Raw genomic sequence first — 22,131 nt, 5'->3', positions numbered from 1 at the left:
TATCAGCACTGTCAAAATCACTTTTTAAAAAAGGGAAGTGTAATTGCTTATTTACATAAAATAGATTTTAAAAAATACAGTCTATTTTACTTCATCATGGAGTCTAACATGCTAAAATATTTTTGAAAATACACTGTTGTTTGCAGTGATTAAAACCACTAAGAAACTGAAGAAACTGTAGAAAGGTGATATTCTCTATTCTATAGTATTTTTTACTAAATAGAGAATAAAATTTGACATAAAATGATTTTGAAAAAGTAAGCAGTTTTTAGCTAGAATTCATGTGTTCTTGAAAATGATGTTTAGGAAACAACTTAGATCTTTCCCACCATAACTAAATCCAGTAAACTGGAAAACAGTAAGAATATCTGTAAGTTTCATCTTGTAGACTTCTGGAATATTTTAAGTTACTGGTTGTCAATACATCAAGTATGTTTCTCCTTGGAAGAATTGTCTTAAAAGTAAAATGAGTCCATATAGTGGTTCCAATCATTTAGGTTTCTTGCTTTACCCCAGTCCTTTGTTCATTTTCCATATGTATCTATGGCTTGTAGAGTAGCCTGAGGGGCACAAAATCTTGAATTTGAATTCCATTTCAAAGCAGGAAATGTTTACCTCTCTGCATTATTTAAGTTTTCAGAGACTCAGTTCCCTCCTCTGGAAAGATAATTGTTGGCTATACTTACCTCACATAGTTTTGAGGTGATCTGAAGAGATCATGTTTATGAAACCATCTTATAAATGGTAAACTGTACTTTGCAAACAATAGTGATTCTTTATTTTTCAAGATTTAAATTGAAATCAACTCCTCCTTGAAGTTTTCATACTCATGGCTTAAAATTAATTGCTCTGTCCTTTTTGCCCAGACTTTATGATACTTAGATGCTAACCTTTATCAGATTTATTTATGCAAGTGTCTTTCTTTCAAATAGTTTTTGAAATTTCTTAAAGTCAGAAATTATATGTTTTCATTTCTATGTCCTACAATGTGAACAATGTGTACTGAAATAAATGAGTGCAATCTTGGAATAACTATAAATTTAAGTTGTTGGGGATGCCTGAGTGGCTCAGTGGTTTGGCACCTGCCTTCGGCCCAGGGTGTGATCCTGGAGACCCGGGATCGAGTCCCACGTTTGGCTCCCTGAGGGAGCCTGCTTCTGTCTCTCTGCCTGTCTCTCTGCCTGTGTCTCTGCCTCTCTCTCTGTATCTCTTATTAATAAATTTTTAAAAATCTTTAAAAAATAAATAAATAAATTTAAGTTGTTAGACTTTTTTGGGTGTTTCTTGTATAAACTAAGGACCTCATGACTACTAAAATTATATTTTTCTGATTTAGAATAATGCAGCCTTGATAGGTTATATTTTATAGGTAATCATTTTTTCATATGATTGTTAGATATTGAAGAAAATTATTTTATTAATGACGTTTCTCTATATCTATTTTTAGACTTTTTGTATAAATTGCTTTTCTCTGAAAATAATTTTTTTCACAATAGTCTATATAGCCAAAGCATTTATCTCAGAAAACTCTGCAAAGTTTATTAGTATACTTAGTTCTGTATCACTTTGTGTAGAATTTTAACTTCTTTTACCATCTGTCCTTCATTCAACAGATGTATTATTGCATTTTATAATGTATTTATCTACACCGCCTTATAATTATTTAGAAATTAAGTACTTTAGATTTATTTTGTCCTTGTGCTAAGTGTAATTTTACTTTCATAAATTAGAAATGATAAAAAATATACAGCAAATTATGGTTTTGGACTTTTAAGAGAATAAATAAAACTCTTCTGTTTAGGTCGTTGAATTGGAAAATCGGCTACAATCTTTTGAGAAAGGCTCAAGAAAATTAAAAGAAGGAAATAAAAAATTAATGAAAGAAAATGACTTCCTGAAATCCCTCTTAAAACAGCAACAAGAAGATGCAGAGGACAGAGGAAAAGAGCTAGAACAGCTACAAAAGGGGAGTAAAGAAGTAGAAAAAGATAAAGCTGAACTTCAGGTAAAAATCAGTGAGCTGGAGAGAGAAGTCACTTCCCTAAGGAGACAAGTGGCAGAAGCTAATGGGCTGAGAAATGAAAATGAAGAGCTGATGAATTCAATAGAGAAATTGCAGCATTCAGCAGACAAAGCTAAATCTGAGATGGCCACCACGGAAGCAAGATCTGGACAATACGATTGTAAGACAACCACTACCAAGGTTAAATTTAAAGCTGCGAAGAAAAAGTGCTCTGTGGGTCGTTACCACACTGTTCTCAATCACTCCATCAAGGTTATGAGCAATGTGTTTGAGAACCTCAGCAAGGACGGCTGGGAGGATGTGAGTGAAAGCAGGTAAGGCTCTCATTAACTTAGCTCTGTGGTAGGGACACTGTGCATATGTAAAGCACCAGCAAATGGAGATTGAATTTCAACTACTGTCGATTTGGTATTCAGAAAAAATACTGTCAGATCCTTTGAAATATCTTGGGAGGTCTTGTTCTGAGCTTATTGACTGAAATTTGCATGCAAAATTAGCCACAACTGCATGAGTATTTGAATAGGTGCCAGGAAACCCAAAAGAAGGCAATGCTTGATTTCTTCCAGTGATGCTATTTTCATGCAGTCATGAGGCTTGAAATTGACAGTTTGGCAGGTTGATTTAATTTGCTGGCCCTTTGCATATTCACCACTGACAGCTAAGGATTCCCAGGCAAGCCTACTAAGTCGGTTTAGTTATCTTGTGACATGCCAACCTGGGAGGAGAAACATTTTTCCCCCTTAATTTAGTTAGATAAATTTTGAATGACCCATTTCAGCTTGTTACCAGATGTCTACAAGCTGTTTAACATCCTTTAAATTAAGAACCATCTTCACTAATTATTTCATGTATGTATTATGCAAAGTCATTGTACTAACTTTAATTGAATGGTAGTTAAAAATCAGTTCTTTAAAGTTAAAGCCCTATAAATTCCTAGTCTTAAGTTGTATAACACTTAGCGAATAGCAACAGGAGAATACTAAAAATCTGTAATATCTCTTTTCCTCACTCCTGGCTATACATTACTATACGTACTTGAAGCACATCAATAAAACCACAAAGGCAAATGGATAGTATAACACTTCTTTCTATACCTAGAAAATAGCGAAGTTCAATGTTGCCAGAATTGCTAATAGACAAATTGAACAATTTTCCATAATTCTGTCTTGTTTTGTAATAGCATGTATTTTCTTTTATTTTTCCAAGCTGTCTTTTTTAATCCCCAGAAGAGATCTGTTTTAGGTTTGGATGTCCCTAGATAGTGTAGGGGTGAAAGAGTTTTCCCTTCTTCCTTTCTAGGTTCTTGGACTGGTCTAAAAATGAAATTGATACAATACAGATTGACAGGAAGAAAACAAATAAAAGTTTACAAACATGCATGCCTTCTGTATACATGGGAGAGACCCAAGGAAACTGAGTAACTCCCCCACATGGCCAAAACCACCACCTTGAATATGATCTTCAGTGAAAGACAAAAGAAGATGGGGTCAGAGTCATTATGGGAGGTTATCAGGAAAAAGTACAGTAAAAAAAAGGGGGAATCAGATTGTTATACAGATTTAAGTTATTGTCTTCTTTACAAGAATCTTTAGAGGTGTAGGGTCATCCATTTCTTCCTGGTACAAGGAGAGCATCACACTTGCAAATGGAGATTTTTCTTATACACGTAAATGTCTCTTACAAAAGGGTAACTTCTACTTGTTCTATATTTACAGTTGCCAGTTTGCAGCAATTCTTTTTTTTTTTATTTTTTATTTTTATTTATGATAGTCACACAGAGAGAGAGAGAGAGGCAGAGACATAGGCAGAGGGAGAAGCAGGCTCCATGCACCGGGAGCCCGACGTGGGATTCGATCCCGGGTCTCCAGGATCACACCCTGGGCCAAAGGCAGGCGCTAAACCGCTGCGCCACCCAGGGATCCCCAGTTTGCAGCAATTCTTATGTCAAAGAGACATATATTGGGGTGGCAAATTCTGCTCCCCTGTGATCCCACCTTTGAAACTTCCCCAAGAAATATCACAGTCCAGAAGCCAAGCTGATAGATTATTCCATATCTCAAAGATCCAGCCTCTGTCCTGAGAATATGTCATCTTAAACAGTTGTGTTTTATTTCAGGAGGTGGGTCCTGCAGGTGGGCTCCCAAAGTCAGACCTATTTTGTGTGAGACATCAAGCATTTAAAAAGGCATTCTTATAGAAGCAAAATAAAAACAAAGGTTAATGATTGGAGCAGATTATAAACCCAATCAGAGTCTTGAGGGCAGCCAGTAGAAAAAAGACATTCATAAGATAGGAGTTGAAGCACTTGAATGTGTCTGATGATGTCGTTGGTTGTTTAGGTAAATTTCTGAGGGCCCATACAGCAACAGACATGAAGACCATCTAAACCTGAGCTGTTGTGGTGGTTTCTCTGATGTTTACAGCAAGTGATCTAGCTTCAGTTTGCAGGGCTTCTGGAGAAAAGGCAGCTTGAGTTCTCAGTGATTCCAAGACAAAAGTAGAAAGACTTGGAATTTGTTTGGAGAGTCATAGCCAGATATTTGAGGAAACCAGAAGAATTCATGGTTCAATCCAGATTATAGACAAACAAAAAATCCTCAAGGCAATTAATCAGAATTAGAATCTAATATCCATAAAGTATGTTATTGAAACATAATTATTCTCTTTGAAATCACCCTTATTTCCACTAAAGATAGCTAAATTAAGGCTAATTTGTTTGCGAAATAAGCTTCATTTCAATAAACTTGGTCTGATTGTTTATGTAAGTCCAACAAAGAATAGTGGTTCACTATATTTTAAATCTGCTTTACTGGAATTTTTCATAAAGAGTTTCAGACAGAACTTTTCAAAGTTTCTCAAGGCCAAAATGCCAGTCCAAGGTTGCCACCAGCCTTACCAGCAATAATTATACATTTGGGTAAATTTCTCTCTTCTTGAGGTTCCCAAAATGTCCTGAGGTTTCTTCACCTGCTAAGAAGTGACCTTCCTTATGGGGTAAGGCTGCTGGGAACCCTGTAAGCAGGGTACTAGGCTCTTTTCCCAAAAAGTTTTATTGGCTCCATAAAGTCATCTTAGTTCCTAAAAAGCTGTCTGTCTGGTCATATCTGAGTCTGCATGCTTCTCTCAAACATTCCAGTCAAAACCTTGGTAATATACCCAACGTTTCCAATTCTGTCATGTTACAAAGAGAACAGATTCATGTAGAATTTATGCAAAAAAAAAAAAGATTTCTTGAAAATATAAGAATACTTACTAAGAATTTCCAAATTCTGTAGTGATCACCTAGGGCAAAAATGATAAATGTTTCCCTTTGTTTGCAAAGATTCATTTTACCAAATTGTTGTAAGTCACTGTTAGCTTAAGAGGAAAAAAGTTTTCTCAGCTCTAGAAAAACAAAATAGTAAAAAAAAATTAGTGATAAAATAAAGTCACAAAAATTATAATCATTCTCATTAGTGCACTGAGTCCCATGTGACTAATTTTTGTTCTGCTTGAATCCAGTTTTTCTGTAAATTCTGGAAACTCTTAACAATTCAGTTAAAGTTATCAGAAACCCATATTTTGGGATATTTTCCATGAGTCTCCTTGGAGATCAAGCATATTCCAAACATTTTTGCAAAAGTTTTAGAATAGGGGCTCCTGAGTGGCTCAGTTGGTTATGCGTCCAACTCCTGATTTTAGCTTAGGTCATGATCTCAGGGTTATAACATCAGGCTCCTCGCTGGGCATGGAGCTTCCTCAAGATTCTCTCTCTTTTTCTTTTTTTTAATAGTAAATTTATTTTTTATTGGTGTTCAATTTGCCAACATACAGAATAACACCCAGTGCTCATCCCGTCAAGTGCCCCCCTCAGTGCCCGTCACACATTGTCTTTCTCAATCTCTCTCTCTCTTTCTCTCTTTACCCCGCCCCTCTTCACAGGCTTGTGGTCTCTCCCTTAAAAAAAATTAATAAAACAATTTTATAAGTAAAACAATAACTATAAATGACAAAGAATTAAAAATGGCCATGGATAAAGATCTGGTGAGAGTTTATTACAATGGAATTGAGAAGGAAAAAAAAAGATAAGGAAATCTGGTTATTTCTGTGATATATGTTCTTCAGAATAATAACTAGAAGTATAAGTGATAACATTATACCAGGACAAATCAGATTTTAAGGAATTTCATGCAACTTCCAGAATATTAAAATTAATATACATATCTGCAAAAATATAATCAAGTAGGTTTAGCATCATTTTTTAAGACATTTCTCATGACTCAAAATACTAAATCAGCCTAATTAGGTTAAAAACTCTTTTAAGAAACTCTGCAATATCTCAAAATTTCTTCCAAGTCAAAAGACTTCATTTAGAATTTGATTTGGGGAGGTTTATCAAAAATATCAAAAGGTTTTGGACACTTAACTAAATGGGATCATAGTTCATTCACTATGATATAATACTTAGTTTTCTATTTAATCAGTCTTTAACAAAGACTTCACAGGCAAATATAGAAGTTTACACAGTTGCCAGTAAAACTTAGCTGTTTTTATATCAAAAGGACTAGGTTTACTTAAGTAATCAAAAACCTGATTATAAAAATAATGAAGCAGGGGAATTGTTTTGATAAAAACAAAATCTTTGCTTTCTTTTTTTTCTTTTTTTTTTCTTTTTTTTTCTCTCACTGAAGTATTTTATTTTTTATATATATAAATTAATTTTTATTGGTGTTCAATTTACCAATATACAGAAAAACACCCAGTGCTCATCCCGTCAAGTGTCCGCCTCAGTGCCCGTCACCCATTCCTCCCTCACCCCCCACCCTTCTCCCCTTCCACCACCCCTAGTACGTTTCCCAGAGTTAGGAGTCTTTATGTTCTGTCTCCCTGATATTTCCCACACATTTTTTTCCCTTCCTTTATATTCCCTTTGACTATTGTTTATATTCCCCAAATGAATGAGAACATACACTGTTTTTCCTTCTCTGATTGACTTACTTCACTCAGCATAATACCCTCCAGTTCCATCCACGTTGAAGCAAATGGTGGGTATTTGTCATTTCTAATGGCTGAGTATATTCCATTGTATACATAGACCACATCTTCTTTATCCATTCATCTTCCGATGGACACCGAGGCTCCTTCCATAGTTTGGCTATTGTGGACATTGCTGCTAGAAACATCGGGGTGCAGGTGTCTCGGCGTTTCATTGCATCTGAATCTGTGGGGTAAATCCCCAACAGTGCAATTGCTGGGTCATAGGGCAGGTCTATTTTTAACTCTTTGAGGAACCTCCACACAGTTTTCCAGAGTGGCTGCACCAGTTCACATTCCCACCAACAGTGCAGGAGGGTTCCCCTTTCTCCACATCCTCTCCAACATTTGTGGTTTCCTGCCTTGTTAATTTTCCCCATTCTCACTGGTGTGAGGTGGTATCTCATTGTGGTTTTGATTTGTATTTCCCTGATGGCAAGTGATGCAGAGCATTTTCTCATGTGCATGTTGGCCATGTCCATGTCTACCTCTGTGAGATTTCTCTTCATGTCTTTTGCCCATTTCATGATTGGATTGTTTGTTTCTTTGCCGTTGAGTTTAATAAGTTCTTTATAGATCTTGGAAACTAGCCCTTTATCTGATAGGTCGTTTGCGAATATCTTCCTCCATTCTGTAGGTTGTCTTTTAGTTTTGTTGACTGTATCCTTTGCTGTGCAAAAGCTTCTTATCTTGATGAAGTCCCAATAGTTCATTTTTGCTTTTGTTTCTTTTGCCTTCATGGATGTATCTTGCAAGAAGTTACTGTGGCCGAGTTCAAAAAGGGTGTTGCCTGTATTCTCCTCTAGGAGTTTGATGGAATCTTGTCTCATATTTAGATCTTTCATCCATTTTGAGTTTATGTTTGTGTATGGTGCAAGAGAGTGGTCTAGTTTCATTCTTCTGCATGTGGATGTCCAATTTTCCCAGCACCATTTATTGAAGAGACTATCTTTCTTCCAGTGAATAGTCTTTCCTCCTTTGTCGAATATTAGTTGACCATAAAGTTGAGGGTCCACTTCTGGGTTCTCTATTCTGTTCCATTGATCTATGTGTTTGTTTTTGTGCCAGTACCACACTATCTTGATGACCACAGCTTTGTAGTACAACCTGAAATCTGGCATTGTGATGCCCCCAGTTATGGTCTTCTTTTTTAAAATTCCCCTGGCTATTCGGGGTCTTTTCTGATTCCACACAAATCTTAAAATAATTTGTTCTAACTCTCTGAAGAAAGTCCATGGTATTTTGATAGGGATTGCATTAAACGTGTAAATTGCCCTGGGTAACATTGACATTTTCACAATATGAATTCTGCCAATCTATGAGCATGGAATATTTTCCATCTCTTTGTGTCTTCCTCAATTTCTTTCAGAAGTGTCTATAGTTTTTAGAGTATAGATCCTTTACCTCTTTGGTTAGGTTTATTCCTAGGTATCTTATGCTTTTGGGTGCAATTGTAAATGGGATGGACTCCTTAATTTCTCTTTCTTCAGTCTCATTGTTAGTGTATAGAAATGCCATTAACTTCTGGGCATTGATTTTGTATCCTGCCATGCTGCCAAATTGCTGTATGAGTTCTAGCAATCTTGGGGTAGAGGCTTTTGGGTTTTCTATTAATTTTGTCAATTAAATAGAGCTCTTTTACACAATAATTTTGGTAATATCAAATGGAGGCAGAAAATTGTCACATATCTACAACATACATATGCAGAAATACAGAGACCTTAAAATTTTAGCTGTTAGAAAGGTATGATAATGTAAAATTTACTAGTAAAAGAACAGTAGGAAAGAATTAAGTTTATCTGTTCAGATGGCTTTTGTTTGTTTTTACTAATATTTGTGGAGAAGACAGGATTTTTCAGTTGCCTACATTTCAAATGAGCTTTCCCTCTTTTGTTCTCCTTCTGATGAGAATTACCTTCTTGAAGTTTGTAGAACTTTTATGTCTCAGAGTCACAGGTAAGGAACGCAAGTTCCTCTAAAAAGAACTTTGGTTTCCTAAGGCTAATATTTACAAGCCTTTGAAATAAATGGAAGAGGTTTTGGGAATAGTAAAAAGAATTGGTGGACTTTGAATGGTTTCTGAAGCCACCTCTATGGTCCTGTAAAGATTAGATGAGTAAAACAAGGACAGCTGTTTCCAATTCCTTAAAGAATTGGGTTGTTGCTAAATGTTATCAAGAAACTGTCACACCCATCCAACTATGTTGAATGTTTTTCTTTCCTTCTGGGTACCTTTAGCTTAGGGGAGAAACCCTTACAAGTTGTTTTTTTTTTTAATTGTTTTTCTATCAGGCACTGAATATCAGCTTTCTTCACAAATTTAAACTGGTAGCTTCTAATTTTCTGCCTTTTTAAACTATCCACTAATCTCAAGGGGTAATCCATTTATAAAACTTTTTGAGGATCCTTTCTTAGTTTAAGAAATTCTTTAGCTATGGCCTTTAGTTCATCCTTTGGCCAACGATTGAAAGAGAGATGAGGCACATTTCCCCTAATCTCAAGTGGTTATTTTTAAAAGGTAATAATCTTTTCATATTAGAAAGGCAGTTCAGACAGATTTAGTAAAACATGAGCATTCAGGTAAAGAATGATAGAGAGGAGCAGTAGGGGTCATGTCAGCCTTAATGACTTTTGTTTTAGATACCTCTTAGATCATTAGTTTTTCATGTCCCCAATTTTCCAAATATCCACCCCCGCTTTTTTCTTTTTTGTTGAGAAAGCTCTCCCCAGATTTGCATTTTAAAGAATTGTTCTTAGGTCCTACAGAAGATGAGGGCAGAAAACTTGTATCACAAGGGCATAAAAACTTATTCAAAATAAGTTTTCTCCATGATGGGGTTTTGGGGACATATTTCCCTATTATTAGAGCTCCAGGTAATTTAAATTTTAACTTTTTTTTCTTAAGTGGAAGACACTTCTGTTTCCAGTGTCTCAATAAGCAGTTTGAGGTGAATAGGTGAGGTCTGAGGATTAGTAATAGGTGAGCTTTGAATTGCTTTTAGAACCACATTTTGGGTTTTGTGGAGATTTGCAGAGAGGTAGGGAGGTTTAAACAAGGGTCCCAGATATCCAAAAGGTCTTCTGAAAGGGCAGAGAGAGAGAGTTGGAGCTAGGTGGGTGTGGAAGAGGGTAGAATTTACATTAGATACAGATCCCAATTTTTTTAATGTAATTTCTATTATTTCGTATTGTCAAGGGAGTCCTTAGGGCTGTTATACTTCTTTGTGTCTACTTTTATGTTTGGTTTTTCCATAGATACCAATAATACAATTGTTTAGGATAAGAGCTTTCTAAAAAGAAAAAAATTCAAATACAGAAGTTTTTCCAATTCAAAGGATTCCTCCTCTGGCCATTGATGCATAGGATCTATAAATAGTGATTTAAAGACACTGGACATAAAGCCAAGCTCTGAAGACATAGAACAAGATGATAGACACACAAAAAAACAATTATCATCTCTGAGAGGAAAGGAATCAATAGAAAGCAAGAGTACTCATAACAAATTTTTACCAAAGTTGCTATACCCAAGGACCTAGCTCCACAAATATTTTCTCTTGTTAATCTAAATTTAGATAAGGAGAAGGACTCTCACTATTCTTACTTCCATCAGACCCTACAGGCAGAGGTCCAGGAGACTGATGGGGTAAGAATTCTTACCTTGTGCCAGCTTGTATCTTAGGATCTGGGGTCTGTCAGCTGTAGCATCTCTGGAGTGAGCAGTGATGGTCCCTTTAAGGTCCCCAGAACTTTAGGGGCAGAAATGTTTTCCTTTCTTCCTTTCTAAGTTCTTTGGCTGGTCTAATAATGAAGTTGATAGAAGACAGATTAACAGGGAAAAAAAGTCTAATAACATGTACACTTCCTGTATATATGGGAGAGATCCAGGAAAATTGAGTATCCCCCAAAATGGCTGATTGCTTCCACCCTAAAATCATGTTCAGATAAAGACAAAAGAAGATGTTGGGGGTGAGGAGTCAGTTGTAGGAGGTTATCAGGAAAAGCACAGTAAACAAGGGTAAGGTTGTTCTCCATTGATAACAGTTTCTAGGGAACGAGGTCATCCATCTCTTCCTGGTATAGTGAGGAAGGCATCCTTACAGATGGGAGATTTCTTAACCATAGACATAGAACTGAAATATATCTTAAAATGTCATTCTCAAGCCTATTTGCCTCTATTATAATTACCTTGATTTTATAAAAATTTCAAAGCTCAGACTTTGGGGGATCTGAGGGATCTCCCAATTGGTTGGGGGCCACCAAATATGGGGTGACTTGATTAGGTGGAGGCCAGTGGTACTGGAAGTAAAGAATTCACCTGAGGCAGAACAAAAGGGATAGAGATTTATTGGGAAATTTATTGGATACACTGCAAGTGAGTTTGGGGCAGAACCACAGAGGAAAGACTGTCTGACAGGAGGCAATCGGTGGGAGACTGTAGTTAGAGGGAGAAGTTGAGAAGGTATGGAAACAAATGTAATTTTTTTTTTTTTTGGTACTGTGTCTGGGTGTAAGTAATCCATTGGTCAGCCACGGCTTATGGATGTGGTTTTTAAAAATTATTTATTTGTTTATTTTTATTGAAGTTCAGTTTGCCAACGTATAGTAGAACACCTAATGCTCATCCCATTAAGTGCCCTCCGCAATATGGGTGATTTGAGGCAGGTTGCCCAATGGTCCTCATATTGAGTCACTGTGGGCCCTTCTACCTTACTCAGCCTTCCAGGGTTCACATTGGGCGCCTAAAAGCAGCCTTTATACAGACCACACCCCAGAACAATTAAATCATAACTTCTATGGTGGAATACAAGCTTTACTAGTTGTTGAAGCTCTCCAGCTGATTCCAATAGTAGACTAGTTTGGGAACCACTGTTTTAAATGGTCATTGGGTCAAGCCTGTCATCTTTCGGCAGGTAATAAAAATTTAAAAACAAATTTATGAAGGTTAGGAAGAAGGACCAAATGTGCATTCCCATTTATTTTTTACTTCTTCTATGGTTTTCTTCCTCATTCTCAAAAGCTGTTAGAGAGAAAATCCTATTCAGCTGAAAACCCACTAAGCATTTATCTATATCTTCAAGGAAATTCTAGTTTCAGCTACTAATTATATTTCAGCCGGTGATACTACCACACTCTTCATAATAGAAGTGGTGCAGTTTACTCATGTGTGAGTATGTATATATGAATAAATACATGAAAGCTAAGTAACACAGTCAGTTCTAATTTCATCATATTAGTGCATGTGCAGATGGTCACATATTTTGGGAGATGTATCACAGTATCTCTTGAAACATAAGATTGTCATTTAAGTTGCTTAGCAGTGAAACTTGATTTTACACTGTATGGATTAAGTGTTATATTTCCTGCCTGACAGAATAGTCTCCAGAATCACTCAGCTGCAGAAAATTCTCAAACAATTAGAAATCCCACAGTGGAGCTTCAGGACTTTAGAACATTCTATTTCGTTTAGCTTTTTGTAGTCTGAAATACAAGAAATTTATTTGAATGCTGACAAAAATAGAATTTTGTCCTTTATATATATGTATGTAAAATACTACATTATATAACTATTAGCTTATTAATATTTATTTATATATTTATGAATACTTATTTCTCATAATTGAACAGCATTATAAAAACATGCTGTCAAATGACAAAAATAGTACAATTTAGTAACCAGTTTGAACTCCTTTATTCAAGGGAAAACAATCCAATGGTTGGGGGAGTACAGTGCCTAGCAAGCTGTGGCACACTCTTTCTAAGGATTTTGGGCAAGAGGGAGTTTTATAGAAGAAACAGTGCAGAAACAGGACATGGTTAGATAAGATGTCAGGGATTTTTTTTTTGGTAAGGCCAGCATGTCCCATTCTCTAGGGTAAGGTAAGTTAGCTAATGTGATTGGTGTATATTAGGCTTCCTTGATGATGAGGTATTTACTATAAGTGCAGCTAACTTAATTCAGATTTCTGATGGTCAGGCCCCTGGCACAGCTGGCATTCTGTGGGTCATGATATACAAATAACTTTTATCAATGCCCATTCAGTGATGGGTGATCATCAGGAAGATTTGTTAATACCTTGCAAAGACAAAATGATTTCAGCAAAGCATGCTTATCAAATTTGTGGATAACATAACATTGAAAAGGATATAAAATGCTTTACAAAATAGTATAAAAATCCCCAAAGGTAGCAATAGACTGGGAAGATAGAGTTCCACAGAAGACTACAGGGACCATTACTTACCTGGAAAATGCCAATTGCAGAACAATACAATGGGAAAAATACAATACTTTGCAGTAGTATACATAAAAATATTGTAGGAGGTTTTAATTAAATTTCGTATGAGTCTACAGTACATTGTAACAGCACAATATACATGTTTAAAAGCTTGTGTAATTTTAGTCTGCATCTACCAGCTGTTCTACTATGTAATTCACGTAGTGTACTTGGAATATGAAACTGAATTCTGGGCACAATGCTTCATGGAGATAAGGTGGAGCATATTCAGGAGTGACCAGGGTAGAAAAACATCTCAAAAAGACATAATAGGATTATCTGAATAAGCGAGGGATGTTTTTCTTGAGATGTTTCAAGCATCAAATAACCATATCCAAATAGTTAAGAGATCATTCATATGGAAAAGGGATTGGACTTATTTGTATGTTCTACTCAAACTCAACACTTTATTTTCCTTCTCATTCACACAAACTATAAACATAATATAGATTTTACATATTTTCTTATTATCTGAACCCACCCCATTAGGTTGAAATCTACATAAGGGCAGGGATTTTTATCTCCTTTATTCACTTACTACTTCATCTTTTGTGCCTAGAAAAGTGCCTGGCACCTAATGGATGCCTACCAGGCATTTTATTGAATGATGAATGGACATAAGAGATGGAACTGGGATCGTGGGTGAAAGCCTCAGAGATTCAGAGTTTGTCCCAAACTAAGGGAAACTATTCTGTTAGAAATGTTAAAGCTTTCTCCCCTAGCTCAGACAGTAATAAGTGCTCCAATCCTGGCGTTGTTGAAACATGTGCTTCCTGAGTTAACACTTAGTAGAAATACTACAGAAGTGATACTACTAGGCACTTGATACTAGATATTGTAATTTCCTCATGAGATTTTACAATTTTGGAAAATACTTTTTTTTTGACATTTAATTTCTTCTCATTTGGGTGACAACTATGACATTGAATTATTTTTCAGTAGGCATATTCTTTTTCTTTGAAAGATACACTTTTCAAATATGGTATATATGGTGTATATAAGGGAATTATAATAAAAAGGATGTTTGTGAAAAAAATCAGGACTGTTACAATATAACATTTATCAGATGAAGAAACAATGTCCAGAGACAGTAATTGAAAGAGCCATATAGCCAGAACTCAAGTCCCAAGCCAGTGCTTGCTTGCTGAGTCTGCTTATTCTACTGCAATAGTGGGGCTCCATTGAAGTGATAATCAAATTCAGTCACCAATATAGATGCCCCATCAGGTTAATTAAAGGAGTACTACTTGTACTTTATTTATTCATCTTAATAAGTTATAGACCCTATACAGAATCCACAGAAATAGCGGACTATATAACATATTTAGACTAATTTTCTTCTTAACATAGAGAACCAATAAATGCTCAAATTAAACTTCTAGCTTTATATATAATATGTGCTATAATAGTATTTGGTCTTGAATTTAAAAGTGGTATGTTTAACAACTCTTCTTACTGGATTTTATGGCCCCCCCCCTTTTTTTCCCAAAAGCAGTGATTCTGAAGCACAGACCTCTCAAAATTTAGGAACAATTATTGTAGAAACATCCCAGAAAATAAGTCCTATAGAAGATGGAAGAGATCAGAAAGAAAGTGACCAAACAGAAGAGAGCCAGATGCAAGGAAAAGACATGGTACAAATATATTCAAATACAGATGGCAAGACCCCGAAGGTATTTGACAGTGTTGCTTAATTATAATCTATATTTTTATTTTATTTTATGCTTCATAACTTAAATTTCATTGCCAGTGATTTAACTTGAATCCTTAGAAAATGTTTTTCTTTGAAGTATACAGTGGAAATACTCAACTTTTTAATAATTTTTAAGTAACAATTTGTTAACACACTTTTGTATAGTTGAAAAGAAATAGATATTATTTTCCTAAATATAAATCTTAAGGTATTTATATCTTAGCCAAAAAAGTAGGTGATAAATCTTAAGGTATTTATATCTTAGCCAAAAAAAGTAGGTAATAAAAGCTTATTAGTTTTTAGGTATATTAGTTTACCACACGAAGAAACCTGTTTTCATATTAGCCTTTGTGATGGTAAAGTTATTGTCTGACTAAATCTTTAAATTTCTAATTTCTAAAAGTATCTTATTTAGTTTTAAAGATTTTATTTATTTATTCATGAAAGATACAGAGAGAGGCAGAGACATAGGCAGTGGGATAAGCAGGCTCCCTGTGGGGAGCCTGATGCAGGACTTGATTTATATCATGTTGTCATTACTAATATTCTATAGCAGTCTTGACTGATAATAGAGCAAGTCCTCCATCTTGTTCTTTGAGCCTCATTGGTATTTTTGATACTTTGCTCTTCAATATAAATTTAGAATCAGCTTCTCAAGTTCAATAAAAAATCATTTGGGATTTTGATAGGGACTGTAAGAATATAAAGTAGTAATAAAACAATAAGAATACACTGAAGGATAGAGAAAAGACAAACCACCTAGGAATCACAAGACTCAAGGAACAATATGATGGGCGAGTTTTCTGGGTTTTCATTTTGCTTCACATATTTGGCCTGGAAGCTGAAGAAATCTGCCACCTGGAAATACCAATAGGTCAAATGATGAAAGGCCCCAATAAAACCCTGCTATCTCTAGTTCAAGGACCAAGACAGGGACAGCCCAGCAAAATAGAAAATTTTTACACAATAATCATCCTACTCTACTCAAACACCATGGAAAAAATTGCAAACCTACCTCAACCCACATTGGTAAAGACCCAAGGGGAACCTAGACTTTAAGTCTCCCATGGCTCTAAGGAGTTACCCCTTGCCTCCCCTCTTCCCATAAGGGTAATGTTAGAGAAAACAAAATGAGGAGCCAATGGTCATGACTCCCTCCCATCCATGTTATCAGAGGCCACATAGGGAGGGAGACACCCATCTGCATCCATCAGTGAAGAAATGACCCTCTCCCTTCCTAGAAGGGTAATTTCAAAGGCCAAGTACATAAATGGGGATCTTCATCACCCCCAATATGTATAAAGTCTCTCACTCCCCCCTACCCTACTGTGTCAATGGATACTACGTGAGGAGCAGAAACAAGACATGCTTCATCTCCCAGGTAGGATGGCATCAGCAGAGGTGGGTGTTCAGGGAGCCAGAACTTCCACCTCCACCAAGTAGTAATGAGGTATCCCTCCCCAACCATGGTGTCAGCAGAAACTGGACATGCATCCCCAACTAGCTGTAATGAATGGTGCTCCTGCTCCACCAATGTGCTATCAGAGGAGGCATGCTAAAACAGAGGATATAAATAAGGTCTGGAGTCTTGAAGTATAATGCCCAAAATGTCCAGGATACAATGGAAAATTACTCGTTATACCAGGAAACCAGGAAAACTTCAACTTGAATGAAATGACAATCAACAGAAGCCAATAACAAGATATACAGATGTTGGAACTACATGACAAACATTTTATTTTATTTTATTTTTAAAAATTATTTACTTATTTGGGAAACAAAGAGAACACTAGCCAGAGGAACAGAGGGGGAGAGAGAGAGAGAGAGAGAGAGAGAGAGAGACACAATCTCAAGCAGACTCTACACTGAGCCTGGAGCCTGATGTGGGGCTTGATCTCATGACTCTGAGATTATGGCCTGAGGTGAAGCCAAGAATTGGATGCTAAACCAACTGTGCCACCCAGGCATCCCATGACAGGCGTTTTAAACCATCATAAAAATGCTTCAACAAGCTGTATGAACAGACTTGAAATAAATGAAAAGATAGAACATCTCAAGGATGAAATGGGAAAGCTCAGCAAAGAAATAGAAGATATTAAAAAAAAGTAATATGGAAATTTTAATCAAAATTTAAGTATTTTGTGAGGATTATGGCATCAATTCCCACTACTCAGTTTGAGGTCAAGACTGATAACATCAAACACCCACCAAGAGGGGAAGAAAGGTTTATTTTTTACATAATGGAATACAGAATCTGGAATGGATCCACAAGTATGAACAAGCGATTTTTGACAAAGATACAGAAACAATTCAACAGAGGAAGAATGGTCTTGAATGGTCTTTTCAACAAACAGTGCTGGAGCAATTGAATATCCCTAGACAAGGAAAATGAACCTATACTTAAGCCTCATACCCTATGCAAAAATTAACTTGAAATAGATCACTGATAATAAATGTAAAACATTAAATCATAAAACTTTTAGAAGGAAATCTAAGGGAAAATCTTCAGGACTTAGGGCTTACTGAAGACTTTTTAGATATGTTACCAAAAGCATGATCCCTAAAAGAAAATATCAGTAAGACTTAATTAAAACAAAGAAATTTTGGTCTATGAAAGGCCCTCTTTAGAGGATAAAAAATATGCTATAGACTGGGAGAAAGTATTACAAACCATATATGTGACAAAGGACTTATATTTTGAATTTATAAAGATTTTGTCAAAACTCAACAGTAAAAAAAAAAAAAAAAAAAAAAACCCTCAACAGTAGAAATTCAGATAATCTAGTTAGAAAATGGAGTAAAAACATGAACAGACATTTCACTGAGAAGGATAAACGGAACACAGGTAAGCATACATAAAGATGTTCAATAATACTAACCATTAGGCAAATGCAGATTAATACCATGATGAGATATACATCTTTAGGAACAGCTAAAACTAAAAGTAGTGACAATACCAAATGCTGGTAAGGATGCAGAGAAACTGGATCTCACATTTAATGCTAGTATGAACATAAAGTGGCACAGCACTCTGGGAAACAGTTGGCAGTTTCCTTAAAAAAAGGAACTAATCATACATTTATCGAATAACCCAACTATTTCCCTCCTGGACACTTATCTCAGAGAAATGGAAATTTATTTTTACAAAAAAATCCTGTACATTGAATGGTCATAACAGCTTTATTTCTAATAGCTGAAAACTGGCAACAATCAAAATTTTCTTCAACAGCTGAATGGTTAAACTATGATACATCTATTCCATGTTATGCTATTCAGAAAAAAAAGAGGGAGAGGAGAGAGACAAACTATTGCCACACACTATATTCTAGATTTGTAACCTCAAATTTCTCATCTTGGGTTGGGGGCCTAGGCCATCTCTCCTTGTCTTTTGTGTTCTGTGTTGCTTTTTACATGGAATCTCAAGGTCAGAGGAGATTATCAATTGTCCTGTATTTTGCTGGCCACTTTGTTGATCTCATGTGTCTTTAGATTCCTGCTTTCACCTCATTTGTGGCATCAGAATTTCCTTTAATGTTTTTGCCACGTTAAAAAGATACTTTAAGTGTGCTGATTTCAATGTTTAAAATTTTCCTGAATTTCTATAGGGGCATCTGAGTGACACAGTCAGTTGAGCATCAGGCTTTTGGTTTCAACTGAAGTCATGATCTCAGGATGGTGAGATTGAGCCCCATGTCAGGTTCCACTCAGCACGGAGTCTGCTTAAAACTCTCTCTCTCTTCCTCTACCCCCTGTGCATGCTTCCTCTTTCTAAAAAAATAAAATCTTTTAAAACAAAAGAATTTTTCTGAATATCTAGTCAGAAGTAATCCTGGAAATGGAAGCCCAATTCCTTTTTATTTAAGGTCCAGTTAATTTGATACTAAGTCTGATGACTAGTACTGGTAATTTGGTAGTTCTGCTTAGGATGTTTTTATAGTGCTTAGTACATGACTAGCACTTTACTCTTCATAAAGCTATGAAATATTTATTTTATTTTTTAAAAAATTTTATTTTTGTATTCATGAGAGACACAGAAAGAGGCAGAGACATAGGCAGAGGGAGAAGCAGGCTTCTCGCAGGGAGTCCGATGTGGGACTCAATCCCTGGACTGATATCATGCCCTGAGCCGAAGGCAGATGCTCAACTGCTGAGCCACCCAGGCATCCCGCAATGAAATATTTTTTAAAAATGTATCTTATATACTGGTTCTAAAGAAGCTCAAGTGAAATATTTCAAAGATATTTTGAGGAATAAATAAGTTTAAAGGAAAAGTAATTGGCTTAAAGGAAAACCCTATCTTGGGCAAAATATGTGACTCATTGCCAAAGTAACAGTGGGTAATATTTATTTTTCTTTCTGTTTTTATTATAATTATTTATTCCAGAATTGGGATCTTTGAAAAAAATTCCTTTTTAAAAACAATAATTTTCTAGATTGATAGTGTTCCTATTTCCCAGCCAATAAATTCTTAAATAAGACCACATATTTTAGTATTATGATTTATAATATTTTGAAAACATGTTCTTATTTAAATTTTTACTTTGAGGACACTCTTTTATTTTTTAATTTGCTGGCATTTTTAATTATAGATCTGAAATTCCTGAGGCAAAGGAATAATTTTTTAAATCTGTATTTTAACATATCAAAATATTATCTTATGTTTCTAATATGATAAAGATAAAAAGATTTAATATAATATGAATAGTTTAATGTCATTTTTGTTCATCTTCAAGAATAACCTAGATAGAAATATCCTAAAATTTTGACCATGGTTGTTGACCATTGTTCTAGACGATAGGCTTTTGGTCACTTCCTTTTTTTTTTCTTTCCTGTATGTATGTATTTTTTTTCCAGAGAACACTTGTCATTTGAATAATGATATATAGAACCTTACATATATACATGTGTGTGTGCGTATATATATGTATACATATCCTAAAAAATACTGAAAATCTATAAAGCACTATATGCTTTCAGTGAGTCCTGATATTCAACATATACTTGTGTAAATGAATTATAAAAATCTATCATATCCCAGAGTGGAACAATGACTGTGAAAAATAAAGTTGTTTTTTTTCTTTTACCTTTGATTCCCTTTACTCACTTCTCCTACTCTCTCCCACCCCCCTATTTTAAATCAGTGAAATATTTTGGAAGAAAAGTCATGGCTTCATTTTTTTTCACTTCAGTGTATTAGAATGTCATGAAGAAAACCTACAACTTTAAGGAAAGCTACTTTATTACCATCAACATTATTTTAGCTTTATTTGTCAGAAGGTTTTAATCAGTCTATGTGCAACAGATAAGAGTATTTGAGAAAAGGACCTATTTTCCCAGAGAATAAATTATTAAATATTCTTATTTTTATTTATTCCTAGTTTTTTAACTACCTGTAGGTTGAGTTGCTACCACTTTTTTTTTTTCCCCCACAACAAGGAAAATGTGATTTAATTCTACAAATTTACAAGCCGGTTGATTTTGTATTTCTATCTTGTGCCTGCTAGATCAACTTCTTTTATTTTCTAGTTCAACTTTAATGCACATATTATGTTCATTTGTGAATTCTTGATATCAATTATAGATTTTGTTGTTTAAATTTTTTTAGTCTGCATAAATATATTTTTAGGTAAAGAAATATTATTTATTATGTTCACTTGAAGTTGTTATTGAGTAATAATCTAATTTTTATAAAACCTTCAAATTTAGAATTATTTTCATTACAAGAATGCAAAAAAATCAACTTTTCAAAAGAAGAATGGTAATATACAAAAGAGCTCACATACAACAGTTTCTACCAGAGGTAAGAATGTATATGAAATTAACAATGTCTTCTTAATTTGCTGTGTTTTAAAATCAATATTATGAACATTATTTTTATAGTTAACAGAGAAAAGTGGAAAAATATAACGGCCCAGAAATCAAGTAGCAATATTATTTTATTACGAGAACGTATTGTATCCTTACAACAACAAAATAGTGTACTTCAGAATGCCAAGAAAACAGCAGAATTGTCCATTAAAGAATATAAAGAAATTAATGAAAAACTCCTTCAGCAACAACAAGTATCTGATCAACGATATCAGATAAGCAGACAGACAATAAAGGTAAAGGAACTTTAGAAATTAATTATAATATTATAAAGGTAGATATTTTGTTTTACATGTGTTATTTGGTTCATATTTGTGTTATTGTGTTGTAACTTGGATTTTAAGAACAGGCTCCATAAGTGCATTTAGGTTGCCCATTTGCCCATGTTTAAAACTTTGAATTTCTCATTATAAATCAAATTATTAAATAGTAATTGCCTCAGTTCCTCTTTGCAAATACTAGTATAACATGAAGATTTTAGCATAAATATCAATTTTAATATGTTCCTATAACTTATCTATGCTCTTGTTAAACTAAGGAGAATTGAGTTTCTGTAATTTTTTCAGACACATTAGAACATTGCTGGTTATCATAATTTAATCTTAAAGCAAGTAAAAAGGAAAAGATTGTTCCTTAAGTTTCCATTCTTAGGTATTTGCTTGTATAAAAATGATTTGTTGAAAATTTGTCTTACACAAAATAATTCATTTTATCAAATAATTTTTAAATCATTATATATAATTTTAAATTATGCTTAAATTCTCTACTATTATCTAGTGCTTTGACTCAAACAATATTTAGTAAATGTTTCAATTATAAAGTATTAATATTATGCTAGTTTTACTAATAAGAACTGTGTTCTGGCTTTATTCCCAAAGTGTCCTTATAAACAAATCTGACCCATGTTCCAAACGTACGCTGAAAGTTACTTTATATGACCTGGATTTTAAAAAGGTATTAAGATTTGTTTTCTGGCCCAACAGATAATATACACTATAGAATATTCCATGTGCACTTGAGAATAATGTGTATCTGCTGTCGTTGGAGTGAATGTTTTGTATAAATCTATTGAGTCTAGTTGGTTAATAATGATGCTCAACTTTTCTATATTCTTGCTTATTTTCTGTCTAGTTCTATCACACTTATTATCAGGTACTGAGAATGAAGTATTTAAATCATCTACTATTAATTTTTCGTAATAATTTTGAGATTTAATTCACATACCGCACAATTCTCTTATTTAATTAAATGATTGTGACAAT

At 34.7% G+C, this 22,131-nt stretch overlaps 1 protein-coding gene across 9 annotated transcripts in view; it reads left to right on the top strand.

The window, feature by feature from the left end:
* CNTLN (centlein) overlaps nt 1–22,131 on the top strand; it is a 320,657-nt gene that overhangs the window by 216,851 nt on the left and 81,675 nt on the right. For 7 of the 9 annotated variants that reach the window (XR_005989015.1, XM_041763165.1, XM_041763169.1 and 4 more), the window contains 4 exons: nt 1,802–2,337; nt 14,801–14,981; nt 20,708–20,801; nt 20,882–21,105. Coding sequence is in view for 8 of the 9 variants with exons in the window: in XM_041763165.1 (XP_041619099.1) it covers nt 1,802–2,337; nt 14,801–14,981; nt 20,708–20,801; nt 20,882–21,105 (1,035 nt within the window). In the remaining variant the exon portion in view is untranslated. The remainder of the gene's footprint in view (nt 1–1,801; nt 2,338–14,800; nt 14,982–20,707; nt 20,802–20,881; nt 21,106–22,131) is intronic. The other 2 variants (XM_041763171.1, XM_041763164.1) reach the window with 1 other exon arrangement.

This window comes from Vulpes lagopus, chromosome 7 (assembly GCF_018345385.1).
Source record: "Vulpes lagopus strain Blue_001 chromosome 7, ASM1834538v1, whole genome shotgun sequence".
NCBI classification, from domain to species: Eukaryota; Metazoa; Chordata; class Mammalia; order Carnivora; family Canidae; genus Vulpes; species Vulpes lagopus.
This window is presented reverse-complemented; position numbering and strand designations above follow the sequence as displayed.